The sequence below is a fragment of the Erinaceus europaeus genome, chromosome 2 (assembly GCF_950295315.1).
Source record: "Erinaceus europaeus chromosome 2, mEriEur2.1, whole genome shotgun sequence".
Taxonomy (NCBI): Eukaryota; Metazoa; Chordata; class Mammalia; order Eulipotyphla; family Erinaceidae; genus Erinaceus; species Erinaceus europaeus.
In genome coordinates this window covers 25,836,807-25,858,088 of record NC_080163.1, presented here as the reverse complement: position 1 = coordinate 25,858,088, position 21,282 = coordinate 25,836,807, and the positions used below count along the sequence as shown (strand labels likewise).

The 21,282-nt window shown below is 35.3% G+C and overlaps 1 protein-coding gene and 1 long non-coding RNA gene across 2 annotated transcripts in view; both read right to left on the bottom strand.

Moving 5' to 3' along the window:
• Nucleotides 1–21,282, bottom strand: part of LOC132534047 (uncharacterized) — a 590,553-nt gene that overhangs the window by 162,709 nt on the left and 406,562 nt on the right. The gene's annotated exons all lie outside the window — the stretch shown is intronic.
• The window catches only part of SNX2 (sorting nexin 2), a 58,399-nt gene continuing 44,513 nt past the window's right edge, over nucleotides 7,397–21,282 (bottom strand). The window contains exons 8-15 of the mRNA XM_060177443.1: nucleotides 19,637–19,712; nucleotides 18,031–18,144; nucleotides 17,677–17,770; nucleotides 16,057–16,262; nucleotides 11,439–11,582; nucleotides 10,229–10,313; nucleotides 10,043–10,110; nucleotides 7,397–7,951 (exon numbers count right to left, since the gene is read on the bottom strand). Coding sequence (XP_060033426.1) covers nucleotides 7,901–7,951; nucleotides 10,043–10,110; nucleotides 10,229–10,313; nucleotides 11,439–11,582; nucleotides 16,057–16,262; nucleotides 17,677–17,770; nucleotides 18,031–18,144; nucleotides 19,637–19,712 — 838 coding nt within the window. The 3' untranslated portion in view covers nucleotides 7,397–7,900. The remainder of the gene's footprint in view (nucleotides 7,952–10,042; nucleotides 10,111–10,228; nucleotides 10,314–11,438; nucleotides 11,583–16,056; nucleotides 16,263–17,676; nucleotides 17,771–18,030; nucleotides 18,145–19,636; nucleotides 19,713–21,282) is intronic.

Sequence of the window (21,282 nt, the reverse complement as noted above, 5' to 3'; positions counted from 1 at the left end):
TGTCAGATTCTCTCTCTACTGAGAGGTTGAACAAAGAGGGACAGGAGTAACCCCAAAGGTTTACCCCATCTTATCAGATTCCCTGTCTCACAAAGCACCCTGCATTCCTGATACTATGGCCATTTGATAAAAAGAAAGGGGGTGATGTTGGGAAATTGTGAGGATGTGGTTGAGCTTGGCAGGGCTTGACTTGAGGGGACATCCATCCTCTCCTCTTATCAGACTTATTATCTACATAATCATTGTTTTGCCTGAAAGATCCCCACCCATTCCATTCCTTTGATCTATCTTCTTTCTAACCTCAAGATCCTCCCTGCCTCTGGAGTAGTATTAATCCCACCAGTTAAAACCCTCACAACAGTTGCTAAGGAAGTTCCTACCTTTCCAGTCTTTCTCCTCCCCTTTCCTAGCCATTTCTATTTCTTTGTCTCCCCCTCCTCTCTCCATTCCTCTCTGTCCTGTCCAACAGCAAACAACATCAGCAATGGCAATAATGATGGCCACAGTGAGGCTACAACAACAAGGGCAACAAAAAGGGGGAAAAGATGGCCTCCAGGAGAGGTGGATTCATGGTGCAGGCACCGAGCCCAGCAATAACCCTGGAGGGAAAAAAAAAAAAAAACTACACGACTAATATATCACATCAACTTTCATTTATTTATTTTTTTTTGGTACCAGAGCACTGTTCAGCTCTGGCTTATGGTGGTATGGGGGAATGAACCTGGGACTTTGGAGCCTTAGGCATGAGAGACCGTTTGCATAACCATTATGCTATCTACCCTCCATGACTAATATATCTATAAAAGATTGGTTAGGGGATGGTTGCTGGCACACCTGGTTGAGCGCTTTCTAATGGGCAAGGACCTGGGTTCAAGCCCTTGGATTCCACCTGCAGAGGGAAAGCTTCACAAGCTGGGAAGCAGTGCTGTAGGTGTCTCTCTTTCTCCCTCCCTAGCTCCTTCCCTATCAAGTTCTGTCTATATAAAAAAAAAAAAAAAGAAAAAAAAAGAAAAAAAAAGAAATCACTGAACAGTTAGTGCATGCTGTTAATAAACACAAATAATTTGGGGGCTTGGCTGGTAGCGCACACTGTGTGAAGCACAAGTGTAAGGATCAGGGTTCGAGCCCCTGGCTCCCCATCTGCAGGGAGGTCACTTCACAAGCGGTGAAGCAGGTCTGCAGGTGTCTGTCTTTCCTCAAGTTCTCTCGGTCCTATCCAGCAAAAACAATAGCCCCTCCCACTCCCCAGGTGCAGCGGAGTCACTTCACAGGTGGTGAAGCAAGTCTGCAAGTGTCTATTTTTCTCTCCTCCTCTCTTCTCTCCATTTCTCTCTGTCTATCCAAAAACAACAGCTCTGGCAACAATAACATTTACAACAAGCACAACAACAAGGGCAACAAAATGGGAAAAATAGCTTCCAGGAGCAGTGGATTTGTAGTGCAGGCACTGAGACCCAGCAATAATCCTGGAGGCAAAACAAAAACAAAAAAACAACAACACAGCAATAACCACAACAATACCAGCAACAAGGGCAACAAAAATGGGGAAAATGGCCTCCAGGAGCAGTGGATTCATAGTGTAGGCACCAAGCCCCAGTGATAACCCTGAAGGAAAAAAAAAAAATTACGTAATAAGTTCTCTCCCCAACCTACATCTCTATAATTTCACCACCACAGAAGCATGTTGTCCTAAAGTTATAAACCTGAGCATCCTAAACAATATCTTAACCTTCTTGGTAGCCATCCCATTGCTTCAGTGCCTGACAAATAGTTGAATCTGTGCTTGTTATGGATATAAAACTCCATCCCAAAGTCATCATCAAACCCTTCCTTGATTGGTCTCCAGGATTTAAAAAAAAAGTTTTTAGCTCATTTCCTGACAGTCTTTTAATTGTTAAGAGTATCTTTGTGGTGGAGAAAGTTCGCAACTTCTGTTGGCTGAATGCAAGTTGATTTTAACAGCAAACAAGCTTCCACTCCACTTCTCATCCTCGATCCCAGGGATTCAAGAACAGGTCTCAGGAGCTGTTTTGATCATTATTTTGTTAAGTCCATTTAGACTAGTCAAACACACACAAATTTATGAAGAAACTCCAAGAGACTGGTGAAATTATCAATATCCAGGTGCCTTGTTCAGAATGAGATATCAAGTACTCAGTGAATACTTTTGCTAAGAAATTCACAACAGTTAAGTCAATCACCCTTAAGTAGTGACCAATCATGTGGTGGTGCATCTGGTTAAATGCACATATTAGCACATGCAAGGATCTGGGCTTGGGTTTGAGCTCCCATGCTCCCTACCTGTGTGTGTGTGTGTGTGGGGGGGATGGGTGTGGCACTTCACTAGTGGTAAAGCAGCAGGTGTCTATCTTTCTCTCTACCTGTATCCCTCTCCCCTCTCAATTTCTCTCTGTCCTGTCAAATAGAAAAGAAAACAAACAAAACAATGGCCAATGGGAGTGGTGTTCCCATCAAGCTCCAGCAATAACCCTGGTGGCAAAAAAAAAAAAAAAAAAAGTCTTGGCAAAAAATAACTCAGTCAAATTCACTGAAGTAGATTCTTGAGCCAGAGTTTAAATTGGTCAGCTAGATGTATAACTGAAATCTTAAATCACTCCATTAAACTCTCTTGAATGTACCACAGTATGCTCTCTAAGAGGTAACAGACACACACATCTGATATATAAACAAATATATGCCAGAGAACTGTAATGAAGATAGACACTAATAAAGCACAACATGAACGTTACCGAATGTTACTAGCTTCCTCTTAAGAGACTTCCTTGTTTGGAAGATGTGAACTTCACGCTGGGTTTTAAAGTTGAACGGACAGATAAGATATATATAAACCCAGGAAAAGGGGAAAAGGTAGTAACAAGAAAGTGAATGTCAACAATAGCACTGAGTGAGGAAGAGATCCCAGAGTCACCAGGCAGTTTTGGAGACCAGGCTCTGGCTAATTTGAACTTTCTTTGTATTCTAGAGGAAGCCTATTGAAGATTTCTATGCAGAGCCCTATAGTAACAGTTCTTTAATAAGATCTACCTAGCAGCAGGTGGTAAGCTTTGGCAGAATACCTAGACTTAAGTGGTCACAAGATTCTGATTGCCAGAGAGAAACAGTAGAAGTGAAAAGCAAATAGATGCGGGGGGGGGGGGGGGAGGGATAATTTCAGAAATAGAAACAATTTAAGTTGGTCTTGGCATAGATAATACCTAAGGAAGGAATAGAACTCTGCGAAAGAAAGAGCTTTTTGTTTGTATCTCAGAGGAGGCTGGCAAACATTTTAAACTTAATATAGAAACTAAGTTTGGCTGAAAAATCTGCTATCACACATGCACTCACACACTTATGTACATATACAAGACCTCACATTGTATACACATACATAGTGGGAACACTTGAAATTCAGTTCTGTAAAACAAAATAGAATTCTAAATCAAGGGAACTTGAGACCGGATGATGGGAGCAGTAAGAAAGTAATTTATTGCTTAGTTTTGTTTATTTTATCTAAGTTGAGTTTTTAAAGTTATATATATATATATATATGTATGTGTATATATATATATGTATATATATATATATATATATATATATATATATGTATGTGTATATATATATTAATTTAAAAGTGAACTTCCCTCCCCAAATTTCTCCCTCAAAGGGTTTATCCCATTAACTGGTCTTAATTTTTTTTTCCTACATATTAACAAGTACTTTTACCCTCACTAGCTTTAGTTACAAAATTTCCATTTGATCCAGTTAATTATGAAAATACTTCAAATTGTTGTAGCTATAGAGACAAACGTATGTGACAAGATGAGAATCTTTAATTTCTTATTGTGGGCTAACAAATTAGACATCAAGTCACTTTTCTGTTTTTCTACATTCTATTCGTTGCCACTTCTGAAGTTAACAATTGGAAAAAAAAACTCTTTATACCAAAGGACTTCCTAGAATTCTATATGTTAATGATTTGAATAAGACATTTTCAAATACAATGTTAAGATGGCTTAAGAGATTTTAAAGGAAAAATCAGCTCAGTCACAACTTATGTTTCGTAACTGGTTCTCTGTAAAATGAGGAAGTTGTACTACAGTGTCTCTTGAATTTCCTTCTGGCAGTAACAGTGCTATGATTTACCTGTAGCAGCTATCGAGTAACCCACCACTTGCAAAGCATTATGACAAAGTCTGACATGTAAATTGTGATGACCATTAGTCCTTTCTATTCTGCTTCAAGTTCTTCAATGAACATGAGGTAGGACCAAAATCACCCGTTTGAATGACTGTTACTTCCACGTCCACAGGCATAATCTAAATGTGCACTGTTTGATTTCAGTTTCCAGTCAGATGCGACAACTGATTACTTAGAATGTGGCAAGTCTGAGGGGCCAGGTGGTGGTGCATCTGGTTGAACAGATATACTAACATGCAAGGACCCAGGTTCAAGCCCCTGGTCCCCACTTGTAAGGGGGAAACTCTCAAGTGGTGAAGCAGTGCTTAAGGTGTCTCTCTCTCTCTCTCTTCTTCCCTTTCAATTTCTCTGTCAAATAAATAAATAAATAAAATGTGGCAAGTCTGAAGGGGGTATGAGGTAAGTGTAAAATATTTATGTCAAAAGACTTTTAATTCAAAAGATGAAGTAATGCATCAATAGCTTTTGATATATTAGATTACATGTTAAATACCTTGGAGTAACATAATTTCATTCTTTTACTCTTTAAAAATTTCACTAGAACAACTTAAGCATGTGACTCACATTCTATTTCAATTGGCTTAAATATTTCGGGCCTTATGCAAAGATTACCTAGGTAGGTAGCAAAGTTGTTCCCTCTTGCTATTTCAGTGTGAACCCCTACCTTCCCTATTATTGGAAACCATAGGAATTATACTTCTTTGATTCAGAATCTTGCATGAGGGGGTGGTGACTTTACTCATCTTTCCCCCCCAAGATTTGAATGAGTGTCAACACAGATAGATATAAAAACACACATTTTCTAGTGACAAAGACATAGAAATGGGGTCGAACTTACCAGTCAGATATAGAACCTGCTCTGTAACAGTGTTATGTTCCCTACTTGCTGAGATCTCTCCTTATAGGCTTTAACTTTTGCTCAGCTTACGGATAGCCATCACTTGAATTTCTAGGTCTTCTTGACTCTGATAAAGACAACCTGCCCATGAAGGTGTCCACGACAAGAAAAGTAGCTGTTTTTAACTTTATTGTCACATGCCTTAAGACAGACACTGAGATGAAAGAGCATTTTTCTGAGTATAATCTTCTTTAATCAGAAATTGATTTCATTATGACTTATTTATATTTAAAAGCCACTTATGAAAGAGTTGATACAAGGAGCTTGTGAAACTTTATCAGGTCTGGAAAAAAAAAAGTTCAAGGAATAGAAACAATGAAACAAAGTTATTGTGAGACTAGTATAAATATGTATTACAAAATGAGCTGAAAAGTTGAAAATAGCATAACAATAAAAACAATCAAGACCTTAAATTCTTTTATGTGTAAGAAACATATTTTTACATTATTTCATTTTGCTCTAGTCTTTTAACAGGTGGTTTAAATTAGAACTTGGTTTCCTAAAGAATAGCTATCTTGAAATTTGATATATTCTAAACCGAGTATTTTAAGGTAGAAAGGCACTTCAGGAATCAGTTTTATGCACTTATTTTATAGATAACTGATTTAAGTGATATGGCCAAAGTCACATGGCTATTAACTGAGGTAGAACACATGTATGTTGGTCTGAATTTCAGTTCAGTTTGTTCCACTATTTTATATGCTGTAGTCAATCTTCTGTTTAAAAGGGGGAAAAGAGACATTTATATTCAGACCTATGAAACTAAAAGATTATGTTGTCAGCACTATTCTATTAATAGTTCTATTTCTTTGGATGAAAAGCATTTTGGGAGTACACAGGGAACAAACAATATTGATGGGTAGAGTGGGACATATTATTTAAATATTCAAATTCCTTGAAAATGTTGATAGATATCATAGACTCTTATGACTTGTTGAAATTTCCAACATTCTTGTCCTTTATTGATTTTTTTTTTAAAGATTGCTAAGGGGATAAGGAGTGAATCCTAGAATGGAGTCTGGGTCTATTACTCTCTTCAGGTGAACAAGACTGAAAAAATTTATTTGAAGGTGGTACTGAGAGTTCTAATGAATGTATCACAACAGAGTGGAAGATTTTGCCTTGAATAACAAAGTTATTATCCCACGTGTAAAATATTACTTTAGAAATAACAGAAGTACACATATATGCTAGGACATCATTATAGTCAAACTATTGTTGGTAAGCCTGCTTTTCGTCAATATTAATTAGCTAGCGTGACACCATCTGAAAGACCATTATGAATCCCTTATTTTTCATAGTATCTAAATCATTTCCAATAGAAGAAAAAAGATTATATACTGTTTTTGCTTTTGTTTCTTCTTAAAAGAGAAGAACATTGTTTTGTGTGTTCTAGGTATTTTTTTGGATTCCAGTAGTATAAATATTAATACTACCAATGTTAAATTTAAAATTTCAATTAAAATAAAAGGAAGCAAACATCCTAAAGATACTCTGGTATATTGTGTTCAATAAGCTGAGAGAAAGGACTCAGTTTCACATATCATATATTACTCCCATAGTAGGGAGATGCAGTTATTAGACTTCTGAGGGACAACATTACAAATATTAAAAAAAAAAAAAAAAAAAAGAAGAAGAAGAAGAAGAACTGATATCAATCATACTCCAATCTTTCATCAGCATTATGGGTTAGGTACTAGCTATCTACACAGGATACAGAAGAGATGAGGGTTGCCAAACCACAATTCCATTTTCCTTCATATATGCTTTGTGCTATCCTTGGCTTATTCATAAAATTCACAGTGTATTTTAGCATGGTACTGTTCTCTGCAAATATGGTCATACAAGATCTTTCAGTTTTAAACAAACAAAAAATCATAAGGAATAAATTAAAAACACTTAAGGTCTTGGATTCAAAGATAACTCAAGATGAGCAAAATCCACAGCACTTGTAACAAGAGTACATATATACAACACCCCCCCAACCGCTGATTTTTAAATTGGGCACTTACAACAGAGATGCATGAAAACAAGCAAAGATAAGAGTTCTTTCCTTTCCTAAGACAAGAAAACTCCCCCAGAATCGAGTCACAGATAAACTGTTCTTTGGCTGATGATTTCTTACGAAAATTGATGCTTGATTAAATCATTTAAAAAGGAGTTAGAATTTTGTTGTCAATTTTAAATAAAGGATCATACCATCACCTATATACATGTAGAAAAAGAAAAAACTTTTTCCTATTAAAAATGCTTTTGAAAGATCCCAATTATGTTACATACCCAAATAATTTGTTACTAATATTTCACAAGGAGTATTATTTTATTACTGTAATCACAAAAAAAAATCATAATTTCTGTACAGGAATGTCTAAGTGAACATTAACCAATGCATTGATAATTCACTTTGTAAAGAGGTTGAACATACTACAGAACATATTGTAAAGAAAAAAATCTTGTAAAGTTTTCTGGCCTTGCCATGCACTTTTAGTGCAAATATTTAAGACACAATAGTGTTCAATTCAGCAAAGTATTGCAGAATGTCATGCCACAGTCCACTTAGTTCCAAGAGGGTCAGGACATGCAGCTTGTAATAAAATGTAAGAGTATATATATATATATATATATATATATATATATATATATATATATATGTGTGTGTGTGTGTATATATATATATATATTAAAAAACCACATGTAATTCACAAAATATATAGTGGTTTATTTAGATGGTTTTATATGATTTCACTGTGGAGTTCAGCATAATTGAGACAAGCATCCAAGATCTTCTGAATAGGAATAATCTTGCTAGGCAATGGCTTTGGCTTCGGGTAGGAATGCTTCCCAGTATTTTATCAGCTGTGAGTGATAATAAAAATGAAAGACATTTTCATTACAAATTTTGCCACTTATATGCATGTATACTGTACAGTATTTAAAAGAATCTATTCAAATAGTTAATATTGACTACAATTTACTAAAGCCCAAATCTTATAAGGATAATCTTAATCCCTTTATCTGCTATTTGGCAAAACTATTTAAGATAATTACTGCTAGCTAATTTCAGTTTTTGATAAAGAACATCCTCTCCCTCTTCCTCTCCCTCTAACCAGAACACTGCCCAACTCAGTCTTTTTTTTTTAAAAAAAAATTTTTAATATTTATTTATTCCCTTTTGTTGCTCTTGTTGTTTTATTAATGTTATTGATGTCATTGTTGTTGGATAGGACAGAGAGAAATGGAGGGGGGGGAAGACAGAGAGGGGGAGAAAGATAGACACCTGCAGACCTGCTTCACCGCTTGTGAAGTGACTCCCCTGCAGGCAGAGGAGCCGGGGGCTCGAACCGGGATCCTTATGCCACTCCTTGCGCTCTGCGCCACGTGTGCTTAACCCGCTGCGCTACCGCCCGACTCCCAACTGAACCTGGACCTCACAGTTCAGGCATGAAAACCTTTTTGCATAACCACTATGCTATCTCCCTAACCCTAAACATTATAATTTCAGAAACACCTAAAACCATTTTTTTACACAAAATGTAATATTGAAGCATATTCATTTCTTCACATACCTGCTTGTTATTTTCTGATTTCATGTTTCAAATTTTACACAGTGAAAAATTGCTATGCATTAAAATATTATTTGAGGTCTATGTATTTGATTTTTTTATTATTGATTTAATACTGATTTACAAAATTATACGGTAACAGTGGTATAATTCCACACTGTTCCCACCACCAGAGTTCTGTGTCTTTATTCCCTTCTTGGAAACTGCAGTAGTTTTCCCAAGGTAATACATATGGTTAACTATTATTTCTATAACTATTTATCTCTATATTTTTAAAAGATTTTATTTATTTATTTATTTATTATTGGATAGAGACAGAGAGAAATTGAGAGGGAAGGGAAAGACAGAGAGGGAGAAAGATGGAGAGACACCTGCAATTGTACTTTACTACTCTTGAAGCTTTCCTCCTGCAGGTGGGGCCCAGGGACCGGAGTCCTTCCACACTGTAGTGTGTGCACTTAACCAGTTGTGCCAAGCCTGGCCCCGTCTCTGTATTTTTCTTGCCCCTTTTTTCTATGGTTCTGGCTTCTCTTCCTTTCTAAGTTACACCTAAACATATTACAACTTCGAAGTGTCCTTCTTTTTCTTTTCTCTTTTTGGGTCCAGATGGAATTTTAAACCCCCCTTTTTTATTCATGCTAAACTGTATATAGCAACTGAACACTAGCATAATTACCATAAAAATAAAGCCATGAGTTTTCCCAATATAACATATAACAATATAACATCGCTCTCTTTTTATATATATATTATAGAAAATAAAAGCTTAACTATTACAATTCACTGAAACACAAGTTATCATGTGCAAGGAACCAGGTTCAAAGCCCCCTGCCACCATCTGCAGGGTGGAAGCTTCAGGAGTGGTATAAGAGAGCTATCTTTCTTTTCTCCCTTTCCATTCTCTCTCTTCCTCTCCTTTTATATTAATAATTGCATTTAAAGAAAATTCAGTGAAATAGCTCTGAGCAATATAGAAATAAAACTAAGAGAGAAAAAATTGTCCAAGATGTTTTTCATAGCCTAGGTTTTGGGGTAAAAGATATATATATATATAGTATATGAAGAGTAGAGGCAAAAAGGACTCTAGGTTTAACAATGAATTTGATATATTTTTTAAAACATTTATTTATTCCCTTTTGCTGCCTTTGTTGTTTTATTGTTGTAGTTAATATTGTTGTTGTTATTGATGTCGTCGTTGTTGGATAGGACAGAGAGAAATGCAGAGAGGAGGGGAAGACAGAGAGGGGAAGAGAAAGATAGACACCTGCAGACCTGCTTCACCACCTGTGAAGCGACTCCCCTGGGGCTTTGGAGTCAAAGTCTTCACATAACAATCTCTCAGTCAAGAAACATATTTTAGAAATTACAAAAGACATAATCTTACCTGTTGTTGTGTTTGTACTAATGACTCCAAGTACCTGATAATTACAGCTTTAAAGTCTTTTACTCGTTCTTTCTGTTAGATTAAAGGAAACATGTGGAGGAAAAGTCTATTAGTGTTACAATAGAATTTACCACAGTAATAACAAAATGTGAATACACTGTTAAGAAAAATACAAAATTGTTATACTTGCCTCAAATCTTCCCACTTCTTTTCGAATGGTTTTAGAGATTTGTTCAAAATCTCTCTCTCCTTGTTGTACTTTCGCCTCCCACTAATAAAAATCAAGCAAAAGTGTACAAGTATTTTATTTTTCCTTGGGAAAAGTTAAGTAACTAGCTGTCATGGCATTTCACTTGCCTGAAAACCTAAAAAACTCAACATTTCAAGTCCAATGTAAATCTAAACTTGAATCTATCTCATGGTAGAAATTTCTATGAGCTTAATTTCATTAATGGTATGATTTACTTAAAATTCTAATGCTATTACTTAGTGCATTATAATTCCTAAATGTACGTAAGGCAAAAGAAAATATTCTGAATACAAAATTTTAAATGACTTAGCAATGCTAAGACTGTAATTTTGTCATGTCTGATTATATCATTATTTTAAAATATATCAACATGCTTCTGTTAATTCCAAGAATACTATATGCCCATGGAAATACTTTTAATTAGGGAAAACTGTATGACAAATACCAAAAAGATATTTTTAATGGTAAAATATCCTAATTAAAAATACTATGAAGATTTAATAAATACTGATTCACTATAGAAACACGAAAACAGTGTGATTGTGACCAATGGAACAGCAAAGGAAAACAAAACAAAACAAAAAAACTGAAGGCTTAAGCAATGAAATAGTATTTTCTCATTGTGTAACCAAGACATTGGTACATACTCTTGAAAGAGCAGGTATATTTACTGTTAGTAATATAAAGGTTGTCCTACCTCTTCAATTTCCTTATTGAAGCATGACAAGAAAAGTGTATAAATTATAATAAAATTATACAGATTTACTAAATACCATATATAATACATATATATGGGGAATAATGTTGCCTGGACAGCTAAATGTGGAACAAGTATTTCTCTATAACCACTGTTAAGACACAAAATATGTAATAAGCTGAAATCACATTGATCATCTCAAGAGAAATGTATACTTAAGAAATAAAGATTAATCAATCTTTTCCTTATATGCTTCTTATTTCTATAGTCATTTGGAAGTTAAGAAAAGACTCACGAGATGATCAAAAATGCTAAATGAATCCTAACAGTTCATAAAATTATGGAAACATAGCTAAGTACTGAATGGTTTATAAAAAAATATTAAAAATTATGCACATATGAATGATTCATGGAAAAATCTAAGAGATCAAGTATTTTATATTAGTTACCTCTCTGATTTCATTTTTAGCTTGCTGTATTTTCTCTGGTTTGTTGGCAACCATCATTTTTGCCTCAGTTTCACGTTTTTTGAGTAAAGTAATTTGAGCATCTTCCCATTTCTGCCAGCACTTCATTCGGTGATCAAACACACCCTGAAAGATAATAACATAATGCTATTAAGCGACTGTGAGTTACGGTCTCTGCTTTTTATTATTATTATCTTTATTTATTGCATAGAGACAGCTAGAAATTAAAAGGGAAGGGGGTGATAAGAGAGAGAGAGACAGAGAGACAGAGAGACATCTGCAACACTGCTTCACCACTTGCAAAGCTTTCCCCCTGCAGGTAGGGACTGGGGGCTCAAACCCTTGTCCTTGCTCACTGTAACATGTACATTCAGCCAGCTGTGCCATAATCTGTCCTCTTTATCTCTGTTTTATTATTATTATTAATGAATTACTTTCTTAAAATCAAATGTGCTGTAACTGAAAACAAACCAGATATACAAATGTTATCTAACATACTGTCAAACTGAATGAATATGCCTTATATCAAAGAAAATTCCACATTCATTTGCTTTAAAAGTATCATACAACTGTATGAAATATAAGTTCAAAATCAAGAAGACACTATATACAAAAATGCATTTCATTAGCCTTTAGGATTTATTTTTTTTCTACCAGGTATTGTTTAGTACTGGCATGAAGCCTCTACCTTTTCCAGTGGTTTTTTTTTCCCCACCCCTTTTTTGATAGAGACAAAGAGAAATATAGAGGGAGAATGACAGAAGGGGAGAGAAAGACACCTGCAGCACTGATCCACCATTTGTGAAGTTTCCCTCTTGCATGTGGGGAACAGGGCTTGAACCAAGATCTTTGTATATGGTAACATGTGCACTCAAGATTTCTAACAGTTTTATACAATGAAGAAAGGTTTAATACAGTTTATTAAATATCAAAACCAGATCTTGTTCACATTCATTTAAGTGCTGGAAATATCCTCGAAACTGAAAACATGAAAATGGGAAAAATCCTTAAGATAACAAGAAATAAAGTAAAAATGTGGTAGAAGAGATTATCAAAAGAAAAAAAAGTAAGGTAATTAAAAAGTAAAGAGATAATTAAATGTAAAAAAAAAGTCCTATATTAGTTGAAGTTAACAAATACATATAGTTAGGCATACAGAACTAAATAAAGAAGTAGGAAACCACCCTGCGCCCCTTCAAATCATGACAGAACAAGTCAACCACAATGTTTCGAAGGGTTGGGAGAACAAGAGCAAGTAAATGCAAAAAAGAAATCACATACAGACATGAGAGTAAATGACAGAATGAAAATGCAGTAATCCTTTTTTTTAGTTTTATGTTCATATTATCCGAGTGCTGATTTTACCCCCTACTTTTCTCTATGCAAAATATAGCATGACTTTCCCAACAACCCAATAATTTCTTTTGTTTTATCTATCTTTTTTTTTTTTTCCTCCTCCAGGGTTATTGCTGGGCTCGGTGCCTGCACCATGAATCCACCGCTCCTGGAGGCCATTTTTTTCCCCCTTTTGTTGCCCTTGTTGTAGCTTAGTTGTGGTTATTATTATTGCCCTTGTTGACGCAATTCGTTGTTGGATAGGACAGAGAGAAATGGAGAGAGGAGGGGCAGAGAAGGGGAGAGAAAGACACCTGCAGACCTGCTTCACCGCCTATGAAGCGACTCCCCTGCAGGTGGGGAGCCGGGGGCTCGAACCGGGATCCTTATGCCGGTCCCTGCGCTTTGCGCCACATGCGCTTAACCCACTGCGCCACCGCCCGACCCCCTGTTTTATCTATCTTATCAGATATAAGAATAGCTATTGTTGCCCTTTTTTTGTGGTCCATTGGCTTGTATGATAGTTTACTTTTACCATACTTTTACTTTGCATCTATGTTTGTCTTGTTGAGTTAGGTGGGATTCCTGCAGACAACATATGGTTGTGTGGTGTTTTCTGATCCATCTTCCTACTCTGTGTCTTTTAATAGGTGAACTCAGGTCATTGACATTTGTTGATATTATAGACTCAGGATATTTTAATGTCATTATCCTAGACTTTATTTATTTATTGAGGGATTAATGTTTTACAGTCAACAGTAAATACAATAGTTTGTACATGCATAACATTTCTCATTTTTCCACACAATAATACAACCCCCACTAGGTCCTCTGCCATCCTGTTCCTGGACCTGAACTCTCCTAGCCCACTCACCCACCCCAGAGTCTTTTACTTTGGTATAATACACCAACTCCAGTTCAAATTCTGCTTAGTGTTTTCTCTTCTGATCTTGTTTTTCAACTTCTGCCTGTGAATGAGATCATCCCATGTTCATCCTTCTGTTTCTAATTTATTTCACTTAACATGATTTCTTTAAGCTCCATCTAAGATGGGCTGAAAACGGTGAAATCACCATTTTTACTCTGAAAATGTCAAATAGTTCTAGTTTATCTTTCTATTCATTTAGCTCCCTTGTTTCTTTATTGATTTTCTGCCTGGATGATTTGTCAAGTTGAGAGAGTGAGGTGTTGAAGTCCCCTACTATTAGTGTGTTGTTGTGAATATATTGCTGTAGCTCTTTCAGCAGATGTCTGATGTATTTAGATGGCCTCTCCTTGGGTGCATAGATGTTAATCATTAAGTCCTCTTGATTGACTGATCCTCTGAGCACCAAGTAAAGTCCATCCCTATCTTTTAAATTTTATTTATTTTAAGGTCTGTTGTGTCAGATATAAGCATAGCTGTTCCTGCCTTTTTTTGTGGTCCATTGGCTTGTATGGTAGTTTTCCATCCTTTCACTTTGAGTCTGTGTTTCTCTTGCTGAGTTAGGTGGGCTTCCTGCAGAAAACATGGCTGGGTTGTGTTTTCTGATCCATCTTCCTACTCTGTGCTTTTTAATAGGTGAATTCAGGCCACTGACATTTATTGATATTATAGATTGAATATATTTAATGCCATTATTGTAGATTTTTAGAATGTTCTGATACATGGCATGTTTATGGTGATGTGATTGTTTATAGGAGACCTTTCAGAACTTCTTTCAGGGCAGGCTTGGTGATAGTTGATTCCTTCAACTGTTGCTTGTCAGAAAGAAAGAGACAGGCTGGGAGTATGGATCGACCTGTCAATACCCATGTTCAGCGGGGAAGCAATTACAGAAGCCAGACCTTCCACCTTCTGCACCCTATAATGACTCTGGGTCCATACTCCCAGAGGGATAAAGAATGGAAATTTTGGTGGTGTGAATTGTGTGGAGTTGTACCCCTCTTATCTTATGGGTTTTGTCAGTGTTTCCTTTTTATAAATAAAAAATTAAAAAAAGAAAACAATAACAACAAAAAAATAAAGCAACCTCTGCCCATCAGCTATGTAACATATACAAAATGAAAAAAAGTCATCTAATATTTTTAGCCCTTACCTTTTGGCCATACCGACTTTCCTTCTTCTTCTAACAATTTTATTTCTTAAAATATGTAGCTAATATATATATATATATATATATATATATATATATATATATATATATATATTAAAAATGGTAAAAACTTTGGGAGTTAGGTGGTAGTGTAGCAGGTTAAGCACATGTGGTGCAAAGCGCAAGGACAGGCATAGGATCCTGGTTCAAGCCCCCGGCTCCCCACTTGCAGGGGCGTCACTTCACTGCAGGTGTCTGTCTTTCTCTCTCCCTCTCTGTCTTCCCCTCCTCTCTCCCTTTCTCTCTGTTCTATCTAACAACGATGATGACATCAATAGCTACGACAACAGTAAAAACAAGGGCAACAAAATAGAGAAAAATAAATATATAAAATAAAAATGATAAAAACTATCCAAAATCATCTTTAACGTTTTTAATTTTTTAACATTTCCTTAAATCTTAGTATACTTCAACGAGCTTATCCAGTATTACACTAAACCTAAAGTAATTTGAGTCCCATCAATTTATTATCTCATGACTCTCTGTCCTCCCCTTCTCTCTAGATTTCTCTCTGTCCTATCCAACAATGATGACATCAGTGACAATATTAACTACAACAATAAAACAAGAGCAACAAAAGGGAATACATAATAAAATAAATATTTTTTTAAAATGTTCATTCTGAAAGATTACCAGTGAATAGCACAGTGTATTATTTAACTACCACCCATCTTATCTTACATGTTGATTTTACATTTCAATATATAAACAGAATGCCCGCTTATAATCCAAACCCATGTTAATGTTACAACATATCCATGAGATAATCAGTTTTGATTTTGTCCTGCTTCTCATTACAGGTTTATTAATGATAACAGTCCACTGGCAGTTTCAGTCTGTGCTAGGATGAATAAATAAATACTATCAGTTATACAAGCAAAGTTGTGCATATAAAGATTACTTTTGTTCTTTCTTTGGAATTTCTTAAACCTCTTAAAACACTGATTCTGCCTATTGTACTTTCCAAATCAGAGGGAAAGAAAATACTAAGGTAGAAACTTGAAGGCATTATATATGTGCTAATACAGAGTGAAAGCCACACTTAAATTTGAGCCTACTAGGAGACCAAATTTCTTCTTTTAAGGACTGGAATGGGAAGAATTTAAGAAAGATTGGAAAATAAGGCTTACTTTCACTGCAGCAATAAGACGAATGTAGTCACTAAGCAGTTCTGAAAACATGTAAAAGTCAGCAAAAGCTTGTTCTTGGTGTAACTGGTCTATCTTCTCCTCAACCTCTGCAAGCTGAGACAAAGCTCGAGATAAAGCAGTGTGATCCTCAGAATTCCCTAACATGGCAGCACTTTTAGCAAAGGCAGCTGTGTTAGCGGAAAGCTCTGAAATAAAAAAAAAGATTCGCTTTTAGTGTTCACTAGTAAAGTTTAAAAATATTGCACTGATTTCTCCTTTCTCTCTCTCTCTCTCTCTCTCTCTATATATATATATATATATATATACACACACACATACTCACAAACTAATTAAATAAGAGTTAAGGAATTTAACATATAAAATAATCAGAAATTAAAATGTCTTGGGCATAAATGCCAACTGCTCACAACTCTACTGAACATCAAGAAAAACCTATGCTTGTGTTCCTAGGGGATGCTTAATGATTTAATACTGTAATCTGCTTCCCATTTTCTCCTAGAGGTCTCTCTCTCTCTGACAAGAAATACATTTTTATAAAGAATGCATTTGGAACAAGTAAACTCAAACTACTACATTCTTTTAGACTTTACAGCATTAAAACTTTGAAAATAATCTCTGTAACTTTTAATAAGAATGCTATTTAGCAACAGGAAAGCAAAGTGAGATTACAGAGACGATTCACGTAAACTGCCTTTTCTTTGCTTTACAACAGTGCTTTCTGAAATAGAAAACATTTCTAAAGAGTTTTGAATGCCACCATTTCTGATATACTTCAAGTAAGGAAAAATATATGCATTCAGAGTTTGGATGCTGTTAATGACTAGTAATTACAGAGCCTAGAAATTGCTTTGTTGCTCTCCACTAGAGAAAGCCTTATAAAAGAACCACAGAGCTATTTCCTAAAAGATGCAATGCAAGTGGCAAATGCTGTTGGAAACTTTCGTCAGTGTATTAACAGACTGCTCTAATCACTTTATTAAAATGTATAACTGACAATGGAACACAGTAAATTACTCATGTAGTTTAGTGAGTCTATTATTAAAAATCTTATATTTTTAAAAAATATGCCCAAGCCCTAGAACACACAATAGTTAAAAAAAAATTCAATTTTTCTATACATTTTAAACAAAAACTTTCCACATTTTTAAACAGTTGTCTCAAAAATAGAAAAAATACTTGAGTTCAAACACAAAACTTCAAAGTTTTCCAGGAAACACTAGCAAGAAGCAGTATTTTAAAGAAAAGTTCCAAATATAAACATTTTTAAATTTCATATTTTTATCTTAATCTAAGATAGACATCTGGAGTTTGATCTCTGCCATCAAAAAAAAAAAAAAGCACATACATTCATTCAGTTTACTAACAGCTAATAAATTGAACATCTTTAATCTAAAATTGTAAATGTATATTTATAACATTGAGAGCTTTCTACTTCTAAGCAAGAATATTTTTTAAAATACTTAACAAATTTGAAGTAGAAAACATTCTCTTAAACTACTGTGTTCCACTAGAAGTTCAGAACGTTTCATAAAATTTAAAGAAAATGTTTGTGTTAACTTACAGTGTTAAGCAGGTAAAGAAATAACCTAGCAAACAAACCTTTTCTATGACAGACCAAGGCCTCAACACTGGCATGAAGTTTCCTAAGTTGTTGATCCAAATTTTCAAATTGCTGCTGCTTTTCTTCAAACCACTACGAGGGGGGGGGGGGATGAAAAATGGAGCTGATTTAGCCTGAAGAAACCACTGTAAATTAGGTTACCAATAGCAAGCTACACTCCTTGTTTTAAAGCAACAAATTAACTGTGTATAACCATGGTGGTCAACTGATGTGGCTGAGAACTAAACTCAATAAGCAAATTAATATCCTATTTTCTACTTGTTCAGCTTTAAAATGCAATTGTTGGGCTCATTAATTCATCTCATTATTCAAGTCGAAAAATCAGCTCTTACAGCATCCGATTCATTCATCTTGATTGTCATTTTGTTGACAGCGTCTGCAGCCTTGTTCACCATCCTCAATATTCCTGCTCCACTCAGGGCCTGTGTATTAACTGCTCTAGGCAGCTGGAATTGAATGACAAATAAGGGCAAACAAACCGGTTAAAAGCCTGGAGGTTTAACTGGGCACACAAGGGACTGCCCTCCCCACCAGAAAGAAAAAAAGAAGAAAAAAGGAAGGCTGTATTTTCTTCACTCTCGTACATTTCAATAGTGCGACCTAATTTCTCAAATACACTACTTGTACATTCTCAAAGGAAAACTTAAAAAATAGACTTTCTATTTGCTTTTCTTCTGCATGTTTACATTTAGATAGAACAACACCCTGTTTGTCAAAACACATCAAGAACTTGCCAAGTGCTTTCACACTGGCCACCTGTATGCTAGCAGAAATAGGCTGCTAGTAGAAATAAACTTTCATGAGGAAAGAAGCTGGGAGAAAGACCTCTTTAATCTCAGTTAATTTTTTTTCTCAGTGTAATTTTTAAAATTCTAGATTTTTTTTTTCAGAATTCAGGTAAATTAAAAAGAAAATCACAAACACTTAACAACTAGAATTATACGCTGCTAATAAACCTAGAGGTGCTGGATAGCTCAAATGTAAAGTGCAGGGTAGCTATAAAGTTTAAGCTGCTTTCAAATAAACAAATTTCACTACAAGATCTGAATACTAGAACGTACGTGTACACACACCCATACCCACCCATCTCTAAAAGAAGATATGGTGGTGGTACAGTGGATAAGGCATTGGACTTTTGAGCATGAAGTCCCAAATTTAATCCTCGGTAGCACATGTACCAGTATATTGTCTGGTTCTTTCTCTCTCTCTCCTCTCTTTCTAATAAACAAATAAAATCTTTAAAATAAAATAAAATGAGATCTGTGTGGTTCAGGAGATGGTGCAGTGGATAAGGCATTGGACTCTCAAGCATGAGGTACCAAGTTTAATCCCTAGCAACACATGTACCAGAGTGATGTCTGGTTCTTTCCCTCTCTCCTCCTTCCTTCCTTCCTTCCTTCCTTCCTTCCTTCCTTCCTTCCTTCCTTCCTTCATTTATTTTATTTTATTTTATTTCATGAAGAGCATAGGCAGAGAGAGAAAGATCAAGACATCACTCTGATACATATGCTGCTGTTAGGGATTGAACTCAGGACCTCAGGTTTGAGAGCTGAATGCTATTTCCACTGTGCCATTTTCTGGACCACTCCTCCTTTCTCATTAATAAATACATTTTAAAAAATATAAAATGAGAACTAAATAAACTCATTTCAATATGCCCCAAAATAATTTAGGGTATTCAGAATCAGATCATTTATACAAAAAAGCCGTTCTTTAAAACTTAAAAAAAAAGGGGGGGGAGAACTGATCACCCTACAATTATCAATGAAAAGAAGATATTCAACTGGTAGTTTAAATAGTTAAAAAAATTATTTTTACTAAGTAAAAATAAACTTATTTTGTCCATCTGTTAATCAAATTATTTCTTACTCTGTATATTATAACAAACATAAATAATAATGAAATCTATAAAATAAAAATGTAAAGTGGCATTCATACCTCTGAATTTTCCAAGAACTGTCTTAAATCAGGGTCCTGCAACAAAGTTGGATGTTTCACAGTCCTTTGAAGATACCTAGATTTAAGAATAAAACTGCTTTCAATGCCCTATACCACCATAAGACAGAGATGAGCAGTGGTCTAGTAATAAATAAATAAATAATCAGTAAAATAATCAGGTTCAATCCCCAGTACCACCGAAATCTAGAATATGTCTCTTTTTTCTCTGTCTCTCTCATTAAAAAAAATATTTTTAAAAAATAATAAAACTGCCTTGGAATTAGTCAGTAGTATCTTATTTTTAATGTTATTTTAAAAGAATTTTTAAAAATCTGGAGATTATCTTCATTCTGATTAGTCAGGATCACACAGCAATTTAATGATTTAAAAGACTTGGGGAATGGGTTGGGAGAGACCGTGTTCCACAGAGAACATCTATATATGAGGACCCAGGTTTGAAATGACCACAAGGGATCTCCATGCAGCAGGGTAAAGAGATGCTGTCATGTCTCTCTATCTCTCTCCTTACATTCTTTCTAAAAAAGTCTGCCAGGAGCAGTGGGATTGTGTAGCTGTGAGGTTCAAACAGGGGACAGGGGAGGGGGGGAGGGAGAAAGGGGAGAGGATGGACTGGAGGAAACACATAATATGTAAAAAAAAAAAAGAAAAGAAAAGATATGGGGGGGGCAGAGGTAGAAGTGGGAGGGATCTACTTACCAACTCCCTACTCAGTATTAAGAGTTATAAAATAATATATATTAACAGAGCTTGTCAAATAATATTACCTTTGGGTGCATCAATATATTCATAATTATTGTTTGAGTCCTAATAATTATCACTGTATGCATTCTAGTCAAAGAAACTCTACTTATCATCAAAATGGAGAAAAGTCTACCTCTTTCCCCCCTTACCAGCAGATTTACATTATCAAATAATGTAAATTTTACATTATTTGATAATGATTTTACATTATCAAATTATCAAAGATTTTACATGATCAAATTTTGGCCCTTACTAAGCTAAGTTTTCTTTAATATTTTTACTTTTCGAGTTTTTTTTTTTTCTTTTTCCCAATAGGTGTCAGAAAAGAACTCAGGGTCCAAATATGAGGTACCACTAGGCTGCAACAAATAGAAAGGTTCTACATTATTACACACTATATAGCACCCTACTCTAAAGCTCTAGTTTATAACTCACACAGCAGAGTGCACACGTCACCATGTGTGAGGTCAATCCTATCAGCCATATAGGAGCATCAGGACAAGGCACAGTGTCTCCCTCACTGTCTCTGTTTCCCGTCTATAGGGTGAGAGGGGGGCTTAGGAAGATTCTGCCAAGAGTGGAAACATCCAAGCTTGAAGTCCCAGAAAAGACCTGATGGCAAATAAATGTAAAGCATGCTCAAGAAAATGTGAGCAATCTTAAGAACAGTCTTGATAGAAATCGTTCCTGCTAACTTTAACCACTCTCTTTCTCTTCTGTACTTTAGTACTAGAAATTTATTCTTTTATTCCAGTCAGCCATATGATTACTCTAAGTTGAGCAAAAAGTATGTACACAAATAGGATAACAATGGAACTTCCAAGACTCATCAGATTCAACTACGTTCGGTATCCCTCAGATATATCTGTTCTGATGATTACATT